This window comes from Anarhichas minor, unplaced genomic scaffold (genome assembly GCF_050575085.1).
Source record: "Anarhichas minor isolate MPS153535 unplaced genomic scaffold, ASM5057508v1 ptg000010l, whole genome shotgun sequence".
Classification (NCBI taxonomy): domain Eukaryota; kingdom Metazoa; phylum Chordata; class Actinopteri; order Perciformes; family Anarhichadidae; genus Anarhichas; species Anarhichas minor.
The window spans coordinates 13379266-13393070 of record NW_027466456.1 but is presented as its reverse complement, the minus strand read 5'-3'; the positions used below and the strand labels follow the sequence as shown (position 1 = coordinate 13393070).

The window sequence follows — 13805 nt, the reverse complement described above, 5'->3', positions numbered from 1 at the left end:
AGGACTGGGGCACAAAAAGCCTGATCATGTGTTAGTTTGAGGTTTGGGAGTCGAGCTGGAGGTAGGTATCGCGGAGCGTTGCAGGGAGCATTTGTAGAGTTTAAATGTTTTTTTTTTTTCTAACTACCTGTCAGGACATCTGTTATTTTCATCACAGGCAACAAAGGAGATAAGTCTTGTTGCCTGGCTAAATACAACAGTGGTGAAGTTTTAGTCTTTTTCACTATTAACTATTTGTTTACTGAAGGTCAATTATTTTTAAGATTTGCTTGTTTCAAATTATAGCAGTTAAAGAAATACTAGCTAATGTGTCATTTCTAGGAGTAGTTTGACATTTTAGGAATTGGGTTTTATTTGCAGCTGTATTTAGCTAGTTGAAGCAAATACGTAATTGTTTTTAAATTCTCAGTAGGCCTAATAAAGGGCAAATCAGTTAAAGTCCCATAGAGAAAAGCTTTTTTTATTTTTTATTTTTTTTAATGGATCTTTTCCACGGCAGGCATTTTGACTTGTCGTAGGAGGAAAACCACAGGTCAAATTGATTTTTATTTTATTTTTTTATTGTAATATCACTATTTTAGTTATAACATTTTTACTGCGATCTTAACATGACTGTTTTTGTCTCATTGCTGCGCTGCATGTTTGTCAGGAATGTATATAATCAGTATTGCATGCCTACATGTACTGTTGTAGTCTTTGATGCTGTCTTTTTAATGTCTTTGTCTTCAGTCTGTTTCAGCCATCCCCTCATTGGTTATAAAACATCCTACTCCGTAACTACAGTCGAAAATTGGGCCATCTGGTGTACAATGGAAGATTTACCGAGCTGTTAATTAATGTCCTTTTAAAAAAATAAAATAAAGGACACATTAACGTGGGCCTCACTCAACTACAATGCAACCTCTGCAATGTTAATAAAAACACATTTTCCTACTGACATGTCATAAATGTTTGCTGTGAGAACGGTCCAGTCCTATTGTCAACATATGCAAGTGTCTCAGTTCTTCATCTGTTCAGACCGTTTGACTCTACAACTACAAGACCAACCCCTTCCATGGATTCCTGTGAAATGAAATGTTGAAAAACTTGTCTGTCTTATTTTGCAAAGCTGGCTGAGCCTTGGCTTTTAGAAATAGTTTCACAATGTGTTGCCCACACGTTTCTGGTAATGTGAACACTGAGCTCATAGTTAGTAGAAGGTCAGCAAGGGAGATCTGAATAAAGTGGAGAGGAAATTAAATCTTCAGGGATTAACTATAAAACACATCCACATTGCATTAGGAGTCAATGCTTTATGTTTGAAAGTAACAATATTGCATTTATTTAGCTAACTATTGGGCGGTCTGGGATCCAATTGAGTAAACTCAGTAACGTTACGTTTTTATATTGAACATTCACCGTTTACGATCTGTGACGTCAAGGAGCGCGACACGTGTGAACTCTCGCGAGATTTCACATCTCCAACCAATCCAACATGGCGCCGTAGGGACGTTGTTATTGTTCCGTCGCTTCTTCAATCAAGCTCCTGCTGTACGACGAAAACTACGACGAAAGCGGCCGAGCGTGTTCATGCGGGCATGAGAGCAACGTCTGGGGACAATGCTGAGATCCACCGGCTTCTTCCGAGGGATTGACTGCCCGTTTTACCCGGAAAACAGCGAGGGTAAAGGAAGCAGAAATGGGTGTAACAGACCGTACTGCCACTTCAGGCACAGCCAGCAGAGACGGGCGTCCTACGGAGGTCCAGCAGATGTTAATAAGCAAAGAGACATTCACTCCGCGAAGAAAGGTGCTGAGTATTCTTCAACTGACTCCTGAATTCACTTGAATACTTTATCTCCGCTCTTGCTGTCGGCAGTGAGGACCTGTGTGTGTGTGTGTGTGTGGATTGCTGTGAAGTTCATTTCTGGACAGAAAAATACAATTGATGCTGCATTTTACAAGTTCTCCCCATGGTTGCTGTAAACTGAGGTTTAACAAGGCAGTACAAGATGTATTGAGTCCACACAAGGCAGTGTCAAAGCAACAGATATTAAGAATTACTACCTATTACTACATTATGAACATCTGCTAACGTTTGATACTACACGTAGCATGAACAACAGAAAGTACCAGATAATGTATACACCAACATATATGATAGTATATTGAGACACTTTGACACAGATACAAAAGAATAAATCAGGTGGAGAGTGAAGTGTTCTGGGCCTACAGGTCCGGTAGCATTGTTGCACCGAAGTGCTTTGAAGAATAATATTCTACTTGTTATTTTGTGTTGGCCCCCAGAAATGTCTTTAGCGTTCACAAGTTAACCGAGAGAATCCTTTCTATTGGATTGAGCCATGCACCATCTGAGCTTGTTATAGTTCATATTGTCATATATGTTTTTTTAAGATTGAGTGCTGAAAATGAAGGATGCCTCAATCTAAACCTAAACTCAAAGACTCACACATGTTCCCAAAGCTAAAATCTGTTTAATGGCAGAGATTGAAATTGAGTGAGTGGCCTTCTGTCGCTGAATGAATGTAACTTAAAGCAGAAACACAGAATTGCATAGTTCCAGTGACATAGCGACTGTTGTAATGTGCTTAAAAATGTCAATATTGGGACAGACCGGACTGGAGTGTCCCTAGTTGAAAGCTCCCAAAAAGCTAGTAAGTGAACCTTTTTAATTATTTCATTGGTACATTTTTCTAAGGCTTTTTGTCGTGCATTCCCGCAGAACAAGGTTATGATCCCTTCAACCCAGAAGTCGTGAGACCCCAGGAGCAGGAGAATGGAAAGCCTGCTGCCTCGGGAGACCTCAGTGGCGCTCTGGACCTGGTCAACAAGGCCATCGAGGAGGTGCGCAGCGAGGTGGAGAGGGAGAAGAGGAAGCTCTCTCGGATTGGGGATGAACCATACAATCCCAGCAAGAGTAAAAAAATGTCTTCATCCGATGCTGTTAAAAGTAAAACACCACCTTCACACATGGCTTATGACCCTGGGAGTTATCAGATGACATCTGGAGGTTATAATCCCCCCCCCGGCTGCAGTAAGTATACCTTGGATTCAGACAACAAGGGGAACAATAGTAGCTCCATGGAATATGTTCCTACTTCAGTGAGAAAGCCTTTATCTCGGACACGCGCGCATCAACTCCCCTCTCCTCCCCACAGTCCAAAGTACTCGAACAGCACATCCTCCTCAAAGTGCAAATACACGGTGGACAATTCAAAACCATCTACAGATATGGAGTACGATCCGCTGTCCAACTACTCGGCAGGAATCGCAGCGAAAAGCAAGAAGGGCCGGGGTGCACAAGCTGTTAAGACGGAACGGAGAAAGACGCACAAAATATCGGATGTGTCAGACGAGGAGTATGTTGTCGCGTTGACCAAAACGCGGCAGCAGAGTGTAGACTCAAAAAAGTACACTTTCTCTGACTCTGATGGGGAGAGCTCTGGAACAGAGTATCGACCCGCCTTGCTTAGCAGTCTCCAGCAGAGAAAAGGCAACAGTGGGTCACTTTGGGATGCCGTGAGGAAGGAGAGAGAAAAGAGAACTGAAAGTAAGCTAAATGCACTGACACAGAGGAATAAAGAGGACTTGGCCGGGGACTCAGACGTCCAGGAAGAGATGAAAGAAAAGGACAGTTTAGAGCAAAAGCAGGTGGCTAGTAAAACTAGCCAGGAGAAAAGTGGCAAATCTGAGAAAGTGCATAAACTTGGAAAGGAAGCTAACAAAACGACTGGCAGTAAAAGTAGCAGCAGCAGCAGCAGCAGTAAAGACAAAGGGTCAATTAAGAACTCAAACCAGGACTATGCAAAGAAGGAGAACAAGAGTCATGGAAAAAGAGACGATAGGAAAAACAATGTTACGGTTAAGACACTTGATAAAGTTCAGGGGGAAGGCAAAGACAAAAAGAGAAGTGATGGTCAGTTCAAAGCTGTGGAAAAAGTAAAAATAGACTCAAGTAAACGAGAGAAAGTTACAGAAAATGGTGCCGGGGAAAGCAAGAAACCCAAGATATTCGAGAAGCAAAAGGAACAAAGCAAGTACAAGGACGACCAACACAAAAATGGTAAACTTTATAGCAGTAAAAGAGAAAAGGATGCAAAGAAAATTAATAAAAGCAGTTCAAGTGGTAGGAGCAGCAGTAGTAACATTAAAGGGAGTTCTGCAAACAGTAAAGACAAGGTGAAGCAAAACATGAGCTCACCAAATGGGAAAAGACGAGAGGAGAAACGGCGAGGTCAGAGTCTCAGCCATGCTGATCTATTTGGAGATGAGAGCCCAGAGGAGGTGGAACCGATAGTGGTGGATGACGACGACGACGACGAAGAACCCGAAGAAGTGCTGGTGAGAAAGTCTGCTGACGCTTTAAAGAGGGGCCGTCTGAACAAGAGGAAAGCGTCCGAGCTGACGCCGTCTTCCTCTGACGATGAGGGTGACCGCGGCGCGGAGGGCAGCAGGGCCGGCAACGACGAGGTCAACGATGTCGCGATCGACTTCTCTAGTTTCCAGGAATATCTGGACTTTGACTCGGATCCCATGGAGGAGTGTTTGCGGATCTTCAACGAATCCAAGGACGTGAAGACAGAAGACAAGGGAAGGCAAACGAAACAGGTATTTCTGTCTTGCCACAGTGTTTCACTTAAGTTGTCTCGATCATGTTTTTTTATTTGTCATATTTTGCTAATGCCAGTTAAACATGCTTTGTTGTGCCCTTTTGTTGTAGCCCTCTAGGCATTCAGAGGAGGAGAGAAGCACAGAGAGCACTTTAACCACTCTCTTTCCCGGGCAAAAGAAGAGAGTCTCCCATTTGGTTGCCAAAGGAAGTGTAAGTTTGTCACCTTGACTTCTCCTGGTCTTTCTCTGTCCTTCAATGAGGCAGCTTCAGTCGGTCAGGAGGGGCTGAGCACACGATATCCCTTTTATCACAGGATACAGCGATCAATAACATCACTTTAAACAGTTTGTGTACAGAACGGTAATCGTTGACAAACTGTACAAAATTGAACTTAACTTAATCAATCTATAAAAGCTTTGTTGTTCTTCTTTGTGTTGAAAACTCACTTCCTGTCTTTGCAAGCATGCACGTACGAGCTAGAGGTAGGAGGAACAACAAAAATAAAACCTCCTCGTTGCTACAACAACCTGTTGACCCTGTTTTATTTAATCACAGGTAGTTACATTAAAACAAACCAGGAAGTAAACACCGCAAGAGCAATCTGACAATGTTTGCTTGGTAGGATGTGGTTGGGGATTTCCACTCGTACACGCTGTACTATTTACACAGACCATCTGGTGTGACGGTAAGCAATCGTCTGTGCTTCCTGAACAATCAGCTGCGATATTTGGCGGTGTGATTATCTTTTATACGGATTCTTTTGATGACACGCGTGACCTTTCTGGACTTCCTGTCTACGGCAGCTTCATTGAAGGCCAAGTTTATTTCTGCTTTTGTTTTTTTGTTTTTCGCCACGCCATTTTGAGGTATATTCACAAGAGTTCAGGTTATGTATTGAAGACCAGTTTTCTGTGTGTTTCATAACTGATCATAAATTGACTGTTAATTTGTTGGTAATTATTGCAACTATAACCTGGTCCTTCCACAGGCTTCATTTCTAGTGCCGGAAGCCAAAGAATAACTGGACTTAATCCTTCAGCGTCATACTTTCTGTATTAAGAACAAAGCGGCCACTCTCTGATTTAACGCGCTTGTGTTTTTATCAGGCCGACTCTACGACTGTGGTGCGACAGTACAAGAGACTCTCGGCCCAGGAGGTCTGCTACAAGCGAATGCAGATGGCTCAGCAGCAAGGTGCTCAGATTTCTGCTTCAGTCAAAGTGGCCTCACAGAGCTCCAGCGCCTCTTCAGGAGAGAAGAAGAGAATAGCTCACCGTTCCAGCCCACAGACACCATCCTCCAAAACAAGTATGAGTGTCTCCACTGTCCTACATTGTGGCAGGATTCAGCTTATGTTCCTGTTTTTACCAAAGTATACCATTGCTTTCCCTTGATCATTTCTTAGCGGAACTATTTTGACTGAAAAGTCGTGTGTGTGTGTGTCTGACCAGGTCCTGCAGATGTTAAACCAGCTGCCAGTCGAGTTTTATCCCCCAGCCAGACCCAGCAGAGGGTCAAAGCCCAAACCATCGCTGGCATCTTGCCCAAGACTACGTCCACAGTCATGCAGAGGAGGGTGGCACACACACCCACCATGAAGGTATCCACAGGGCACACAATGTAACGCTGCCGCTGGTTGCTTTTCTGAATATTTACTTTGTGTTGTTGAGTCTGCACATCCCTCCCTGCATAACCTTGATAGTGTACTGGCGGAGGTAAGCCGCCTCGCTAAAGATAAATATTTGCTTGAGTTGGAGGTGATTCTCATTCACCCAATGTTCTCTTTCTGTTTTGACCTTTTCAGAGTAGTTCAATTAAGCGCCCCATCATCCCGATTGAGTTTGGGGCCAAAGTTCCCAACAATGTCCGCCAGCGCTACCTCAACACTTTCATAGATGAATGTGTCAAATTTTGCCCATCAAATGACGCTGCCTTCCAAATGGTAAGATTAACACCCAGTTCACCCAGAGTTGGATGAGTTGAATGCTTACAAACCTTGTATAGTAGCAGTTTTGAAAATGCTTCTTTATGCAGAGAACGCTGCAGGCTCCGATCACACCCAGTCTTGAATGCAGGAGGACGTTCAATAAGAGCTTCAGTCGAACAAGTTGTGGTTTTGACAGTGACTGAAGCTTTTACCGTTTCAGGCACTTGACGAGGAGAAGCTGGTGTATGAGCGCAGTAGCAGTAAGAACATCTACCTCAACGTAGCGGTCAACGCTCTGAAGAAGCTCCGGAGCAAGAGCAGCTCCTGTACATCGCCTGTCACCAGTATGCCCCCCTCAGTCCCTGTGCAGTATAACACATAGTATTTTGCTCTTAGTCAACATGTATATGATGCTTTTGTGTAGTTTTATGTATTCGTTGGGCTGCATTTCAGTGGTAACGTGTTTGCTCGTGTGTGTTTCTCTGCAGAGGACCCGGCGTTAGTTTCCAACAAGAGAGCTCAGTCCCACGAAGAAGTTCTCGGAGGTCGTCATGCTGCTACAACCAGCTTCACTGTCAACAGGATGGGTAAACAGCTGGAGGAGAAACTCACTGGTAGGTTAGATTTGTCTCTCTTAGTGAAGATGACAAGATGAATCATCTTTTCATCATCTACAGTCTTTCATCATCTTTAATCATCTACAGTCCTGTTTACAGAAGCAAACTCCCCACGACCCTCACGTCAGAGGGAACATGTTTACAAGACTGTAGGAATGCTGAAAGAACTGTTGATTAGTATGATTCACATTTTAATATTATTATTAATCAAAAACTAGAGATGATACGATAAGTTCATTGGTCAACTGAAAATGATCAGCATTATCGATAATTATTATTCGACGGATAATAGAAATATTCGTTAATTGCAGCCGTATTGAAAACATCTGGGTCAAACATTATATTAAATACATTATGAAAGGAATCCTTAGTTGCAGCGCTAGATTATTGTAGTTAAATGTGGACCACGACATCTTATCAGGCCGTGTCTAAAGCTTCTTGTAACATATGTATGTTAAGTACTCTTTCTGTTTGCCACCACCACCTGTTTCCATCCTCTGTGCGTATTAACACCTCATTGTACAAAGACGACTCTAGTTTAACTTGCTGCTGTGTCTCACTGTAGGAGCCACACTGTACAGGAAGCTGCAGGCGTACTCGATGACAGAGGAGCAGCTCCAGGAGCACGGATACCCGAGAACAAACCCCGAGGCTACCGGCAAAGCCGTCATATACAACCTCCCGGAGAAAAAGGCCGTCACAGACCGTGAGCAACTACATGACCCCACAGCTCTCTCTCTCGCCCATCTCTTAATGACCAATACTAAATTATATTAACATACATGTGATCTAGCATTCATTTCACTCTCAACTGACACTACGTAATGCGTTTCCAGCGTTAAACAAGGTATGCTGTCGATGTGGAGCCGAGTATAAGATCAACGTCAATGGCAACTGTGTACGGAAAGAGGAATGTAGCTTTCACTGGGGACGGTTGCGCAGAAATAAAGGTACGGTTGTTTGCGTTTGTGATGATATTATGAAGGCAAATTTAGTTTTTTCTCATCTTGTAGTTCATACTGCCATATTTAACTCTCCACCCCTCTTCTCTTTTATTTGCCTCAATCTGTCCGCCTTGTTCTTTCCTGTTTTTTCTGTCAGGCGCTGGAGGCTGGGAGACCAACTACAGCTGTTGTGCTGCGGCTGTCGGTGTTCCAGGTTGCCAAGTTTGCAAGGTATCATTCTTTACAAGCCGACAGCTTTTAGTTTACCTTCTTTACATGTTAGGTAGCCAGATGTACTGTATGGGCTGTCACGGCTTAGTGGGCTAATGTAGACAACATGCCATTTCCATCACGCAGTAAAGACCTGTTTGGTGAAGCTCATGACGTTTGGTTTGTTTTTGAAACTGTCAGAGATGTTAATTCATCTTTGTTTAGTTTTTCCCCTTCAAGGCTTTATGTTTTTCTCTGTGATACGTGTTGCATTGAATTCAGTGTTTTGTGTAACTTTCAATGATTAGCTGCGTCTTTTGTACTGAAGACAACTTGATTTGAAACTTCAAATCAAGCACTTCCAGGATACCTACAATAAAACGGCTGCTTACTTGTTTTTACGGAATTTTATGCAAGTTTGTTTTTATTTATTTATTTATAAAAAATGTTAAAAACATCCCCAGACTTAAAAAACGTCTTATTCCCACAGCAACATGTTCAGGACGGGCGTAAAGAGTCATTCAATGGCTACGTCACAACGTTTAGTAAAGCTCTACCACCAGATGGCAATGGAGGGGTGTTTGCGTTGGACTGTGAGATGGTGAGTCAGACGGAGCTTTATGTCTGCTGAATGCAGCTCTGGCCTTAAAATATCACCTTGTATGTGATTTGAGAATTGATTTATTATAGGCCAGTGTAATACGAATGAGACTGGGAGACACTCGGCGCTCGATCTTTTGTTACAGCATGAGTAAACTTAAGACAAAATTAATGATTTGTCACTTTTTGTCACAACTTTTATTACATTTTGTACTCTCAGTCGCATGAACTTGTTCTTTCTCTCCTCTGAAACAGTGTTACACAAAGCAGGGCCTGGAGCTGACCAGGGTGACCGTCGTCGACTCCGAGTTGAAAGTCATCTACGATACATTTGTAAAACCTGAAAGCAAAGTGGTCGATTACAACACGCGGTGAGTTTGTCTGCTTAACTCTATGCTGCACGGCTCGCGTCTGCTATTGAATTGAACTGCTGATGAACGTAGTTGTCAGTTGTACCCCTGTCCTAAATGTGTCTTTGAAACGGTCGCAGTGTTTTAAACGCAGTATATACTGTACATCTCGAATGTGATTTGCAGATTTTCGGGTGTGACGGAGGAGGACTTGGAGAGCGCCACCATCACTCTGAGAGATGTTCAGGCCGTGCTGCTCAGTATGTTCAGTGCTGAGTCCATCCTCCTAGGACACAGTCTGGAGAGCGATCTCCTCGCTCTGAAGGTACCGTGGCTAGATTATAGACACGATTCAACTTAATTGTCATTGCACAGTGTACAAGTACTGAGACAACAAAAATGTAGTTCAGCACTTGTGCAAAAGGCAGTAAATTGCAGAGTGATGTACATATGTATAGTGGTAGTACTAGGAATATACAGTAAGGGATGGATATGAATACGCTAATATATAAGTATACAGTTTGAACATGTGAAGCTGTTACAGTAGGCAAAATATATACTGCAGGTATAAGTACAAGTAATCGCAATAGTAGGAAAATGTATACAGAATAAACTAGCTGGAGGTATAATATGAAGTGTACACTGTAGGTCAGATCTATACAGTATGGACAGCAGTATAAATATGAAGGGGTATGTGAGAACATATACAGTGTAGTACAATTACATGTCTATATCAAATATACTTTGTATAATATTGTTTATTTATCCTTATTTACTTTTACTGTTAGCCTAAAAAGTATTTTTCAGATTAAATATTTACTCAAACTACACTACCCCAACAAATAGTACGATCTTACTTAACTGATGAACATGATGGAGTTAACCGACAACAACGTTTCAATTTTAAAACAGAAAAGTTGTAATAGTTGCCTTTCCCTCCATCTCCTAAACACGTGTGGTTTCAATACCTGTTTAGTAACTAAACTAAAAGGGCAGATATGGACGTTACTGTTGTCTAGGCTTTACTTAATTCTTTATTAAATCTGCCAAAATAATACACGGCTTTAACAAATACTCATTCAGTAACGTTTGTAGACTATTTGTAATGGAAGGAAGTCTTCACCTGTGTTTTTCTCTTATAAAGAGATTATTATTTTACAACTTTACGCAGAGCAGTGGGCGGTAACAGTGATATTCAATTACGATCGGGAGGTGTTTTTTGGTTATGTGTCTCAGCTGAGATGCTGTGTTTCTGCCGCTGAGTCCGGGCTGAAATAAAAGAAACCCTCTTGATGTAAACTTCTCTCTCGCCTCCAGCTGATCCACAGTTCGGTCGTAGACACGGCCATTGTGTTCCCTCACCGCCTCGGCTTGCCCTACAAACGTGCCTTGAGGAACCTGATGGCCGACCACCTCAAACGCATCATCCAGGACAACGGTGGGGAAATCACACGGAGCTAGCAGCTCTTGTTTTGTTGCTTTTATGGACATGTTTTATTATCCATTAGCTTTTGTGGCATATGAGTTTGTCTACTTCAAATATCTAATACGTGTTATTTCATATTTTGTTATCAACGCTAATGTGGATCGAAATATTTCATGGAAAAATTGTAGGATTCAAATAAGTGGGAAATCTAAGACATTTGAGTCCCAATACTCTGGAGAACTGTTGTTGGTTTTTGTGGCTAAAAGTCTTACAGCATTTCATCCACCCTGTCACATAAACATGGCCCCAGTTACACAAACAGGCCTCTGAGCAGCATAATCACATAATCTCCATTTGTAATCGACTCGTGTCAGATTGCATGCAAACAACAAAAGATTAACTGATCAGTAAATCTTTAATGGTTGAGCTCATTTCATTGAAGCATAGCTCAGAGATTCAGACCTGCCTAGTTAACATAAATTATGTTTTCAAAAGATTAGTCAAATGAATGTCAGGTTTACAATTGCTTCAAAGAGCCACAGCAGATTCCAAATTTCTATCTCCCAAAACTGAAATATCGAAGAAACCTTCGGAGAGTAAATTCAAAGAGAGAGACCTCCTCGTTTGAGTGGTTGGGGCTACAAAGGGTGCTCTAAGTGGGGAAATGGCAATGGAAAATTGTGACAGTAAGTAGAAATACAAAAGGAACAGTAGGATTCTCACAGGTCAGTAATGGCAATGTAGTAAATCCTGTATAAAGACGTCCAGTAATACAAGTTCAAGGACTGGGTCCAGTTAAGTGAGCTGCTATATCGCTTTAATGTTGCAGCTGGTAACGGTGGAGCTCATGTTGATTACTTTATATGCTGCTGAGCAGCTTGTAAATTTCACCAAGAGATAAATAAAGTCTTATCTTAATCTAGAATAATACATCATCACTTTATTTGTTGATTTATACTTTGTTTTAATAATCTCAATCTGCAAAGTAACTAGTAACAAAAACTACTAAAAAAGTAAAATATTTGTATCTGAATCGTAGCGTAAAAGTATAAAGTAGCAGAAAATGGAAATACTTAAGTTCTTCAAAACTGTACTTAAGTACAGTTCTTGCGTGTACTTGGTATCTTTCGACCACTGTCTGCATCTCATAAATTTGTCTTACGTCAGCTGACGATATTATTGCAGTGAAGTCCACTAAAGTTCGACTGCACTGCCTCCTTGCCACCAGCAGATGTCCCTCATGCGTCAACAGTGTTAAAACCCAGTTTATCGTCCAATTTGCTGAAATGTCTCAAAAGTTTTAGAAAGTCTTGTTTCTCCATCACTACTGATGTGTTCCTGAGATATTTCGGTCTGTTCAGGACCAAGGAAAACCGGTTCAGAGTCAGAGATTCCTGAAGCAGCAGCAGCAGCAGTCTCTTTGGAAAACTAACCCGTGTTGCCAATCCTTCCTCATTTCTTCCTCTCCTTATCCTTCAACCGTAGCTGTGCCACAAGTTGTTCTATATAATCAGGGAAAAAACGGTTTGGTCAGTCGGTTGGTCAGTCCACCTCTTCAGACTGAAATATCTCAACAACTACTGAATGGATTACCACAAAACCTTCATGCATTTAAACGCTTCGGATGAGTTTAATGCAGAAGTCAAATTAAATGTATGTATGCGTCTGCCGATTAAAATCTAGTTTACGCTCATGTCCCCCTCAAGATTAATTTTAATAACCTACAAGACAAATGACATTCCCACCAGCCTCTGCTGCACTTCATGTTTACACGCTAAACTATGTTGATGAATTATACCTGCTTAACATCAGCATATTAGCATTGTCATGCTGACGTTAGCATTTAGCTCAAAGCACCACCTAAGTAGTAGTACTTCATGTTTTCTTTGACCTTTTTATCTGCATTAATCATATGGACACTGTAATGCGACTGTATCTTTTTACATGTTCAGCGCTGCAGTATTTCGGTACAAAAGTAATAATTGTCTTGCTGTGTTTCCAGTGGAGGGCCACGACTCGAGTGAGGATGCGTCTGCCTGCATGGAGCTGATGTTCTGGAAGCTCAAGGAGGATGCAAAGGTCAAAAGATGACCCCTTACCCCTCTGCTCCACTTCCCTCAGTTCAAGGGGGGGGGGGGGGGGGGGGCAGATGTTCAGACGTTCAGGAGGCCCGTACCTGCTCTCAGAGAGGTACGGTCCTACTGTACTGAACAGGAGAACTGCCAGTCCCTTCAAAGCAATAGGAGCCCAAATTAACAGTTTTCATTTGGTATTTCAGTTGTAAATAATGTTAGTTAAAATGTATATCTGTTTATTTTGAGCAGTGTCTCTTTTAAAGCCTCAAAACAATTTATAAATAAACCCTTTCTATAGAAGGACTACATAAAATGCTGGGGTATTGTCCGCTGAAGGATGGCCATTAATATCATACCAGGCTGTGTCTTCAGCCTAATTTGCACTATGGAAATGCTCGTGTTGTATAGGGCCCGGGTCTGGGCACCTCATCTGTACTCTAAAAGCATTCACTTCTAATAAATAACATGTTACCTGTTCTTCGTTCCACTTAAGTGCATTGATGTCTTCGTCTCTCGAACACTGCGATGTTAAGGCACTTGTGCTTTTCACATTGCACCTCGTTTTCTCCTCACTGATGCTCCGTTTATAGAGTTCCTTTTGTTGGTTGGCTCTCAAACCTGACTAATCCTACAATACTTGATAATATAAAAGACACTCAGCAGAAATGTAAAGGCTCTGCTTACCACCTATTTGGTATAGTTGATGGAATATATTTCTGTATTTTATAGCTCAGACAAAATAGTGATACAATATCCACCAGTGTCTCTGTGTCATGTGCACTGCATGAAATGAAGCCACAGGAGTCATTGTGATGGAAGGTACGATGTGTTATTCCTCCATTAAGACAACATTTAGTTGTTTAATTAGTCCAGGGTTATTAATTACAGACCATTATCGTTTAGTGAGTACCGGCTAATCTCTGCTGTTTAGTGTTGAAAATGACTGAAAAATACTTGAGTGCTGTAAATACTCCATGTTTCCTTTTGTATTTGTTCACTTTTGGTTGTTTATCTTTTTATATTAAAAGATATTAGTTAAAAGAA

The 13805-nt window shown here is 41.8% G+C and overlaps 1 protein-coding gene across 1 annotated transcript; it reads left to right on the top strand.

Annotated features, from left to right (window-relative positions):
• Positions 1 to 1325: 1325 nt before the first annotated feature.
• Positions 1326 to 13805, top strand: rexo1 (REX1, RNA exonuclease 1 homolog). The gene is made up of 16 exons (XM_076088281.1): positions 1326 to 1789; positions 2723 to 4608; positions 4721 to 4822; positions 5719 to 5920; positions 6064 to 6212; positions 6417 to 6554; positions 6760 to 6883; positions 7028 to 7153; positions 7722 to 7862; positions 7993 to 8106; positions 8258 to 8331; positions 8801 to 8911; positions 9166 to 9281; positions 9447 to 9585; positions 10578 to 10698; positions 12689 to 13805. Exons 1-16 carry the CDS (start codon positions 1600 to 1602, stop codon positions 12775 to 12777), a joined length of 3822 nt encoding a protein of 1273 aa, XP_075944396.1. The 5' UTR covers positions 1326 to 1599; the 3' UTR covers positions 12778 to 13805.

Coding starts and splice junctions, on each gene's coding strand:
- rexo1 (XM_076088281.1), top strand. CDS start 1,600: ATGCTGAGATCCACCGGCTTCTTCCGAGGGATTGACTGCCCGTTTTAC. Junction 7,863..7,992: donor GAAAAAGGCCGTCACAGACC/GTGAGCAACTAC, acceptor ATGCGTTTCCAG/CGTTAAACAAGGTATGCTGT. Junction 8,332..8,800: donor CAGGTTGCCAAGTTTGCAAG/GTATCATTCTTT, acceptor TTATTCCCACAG/CAACATGTTCAGGACGGGCG.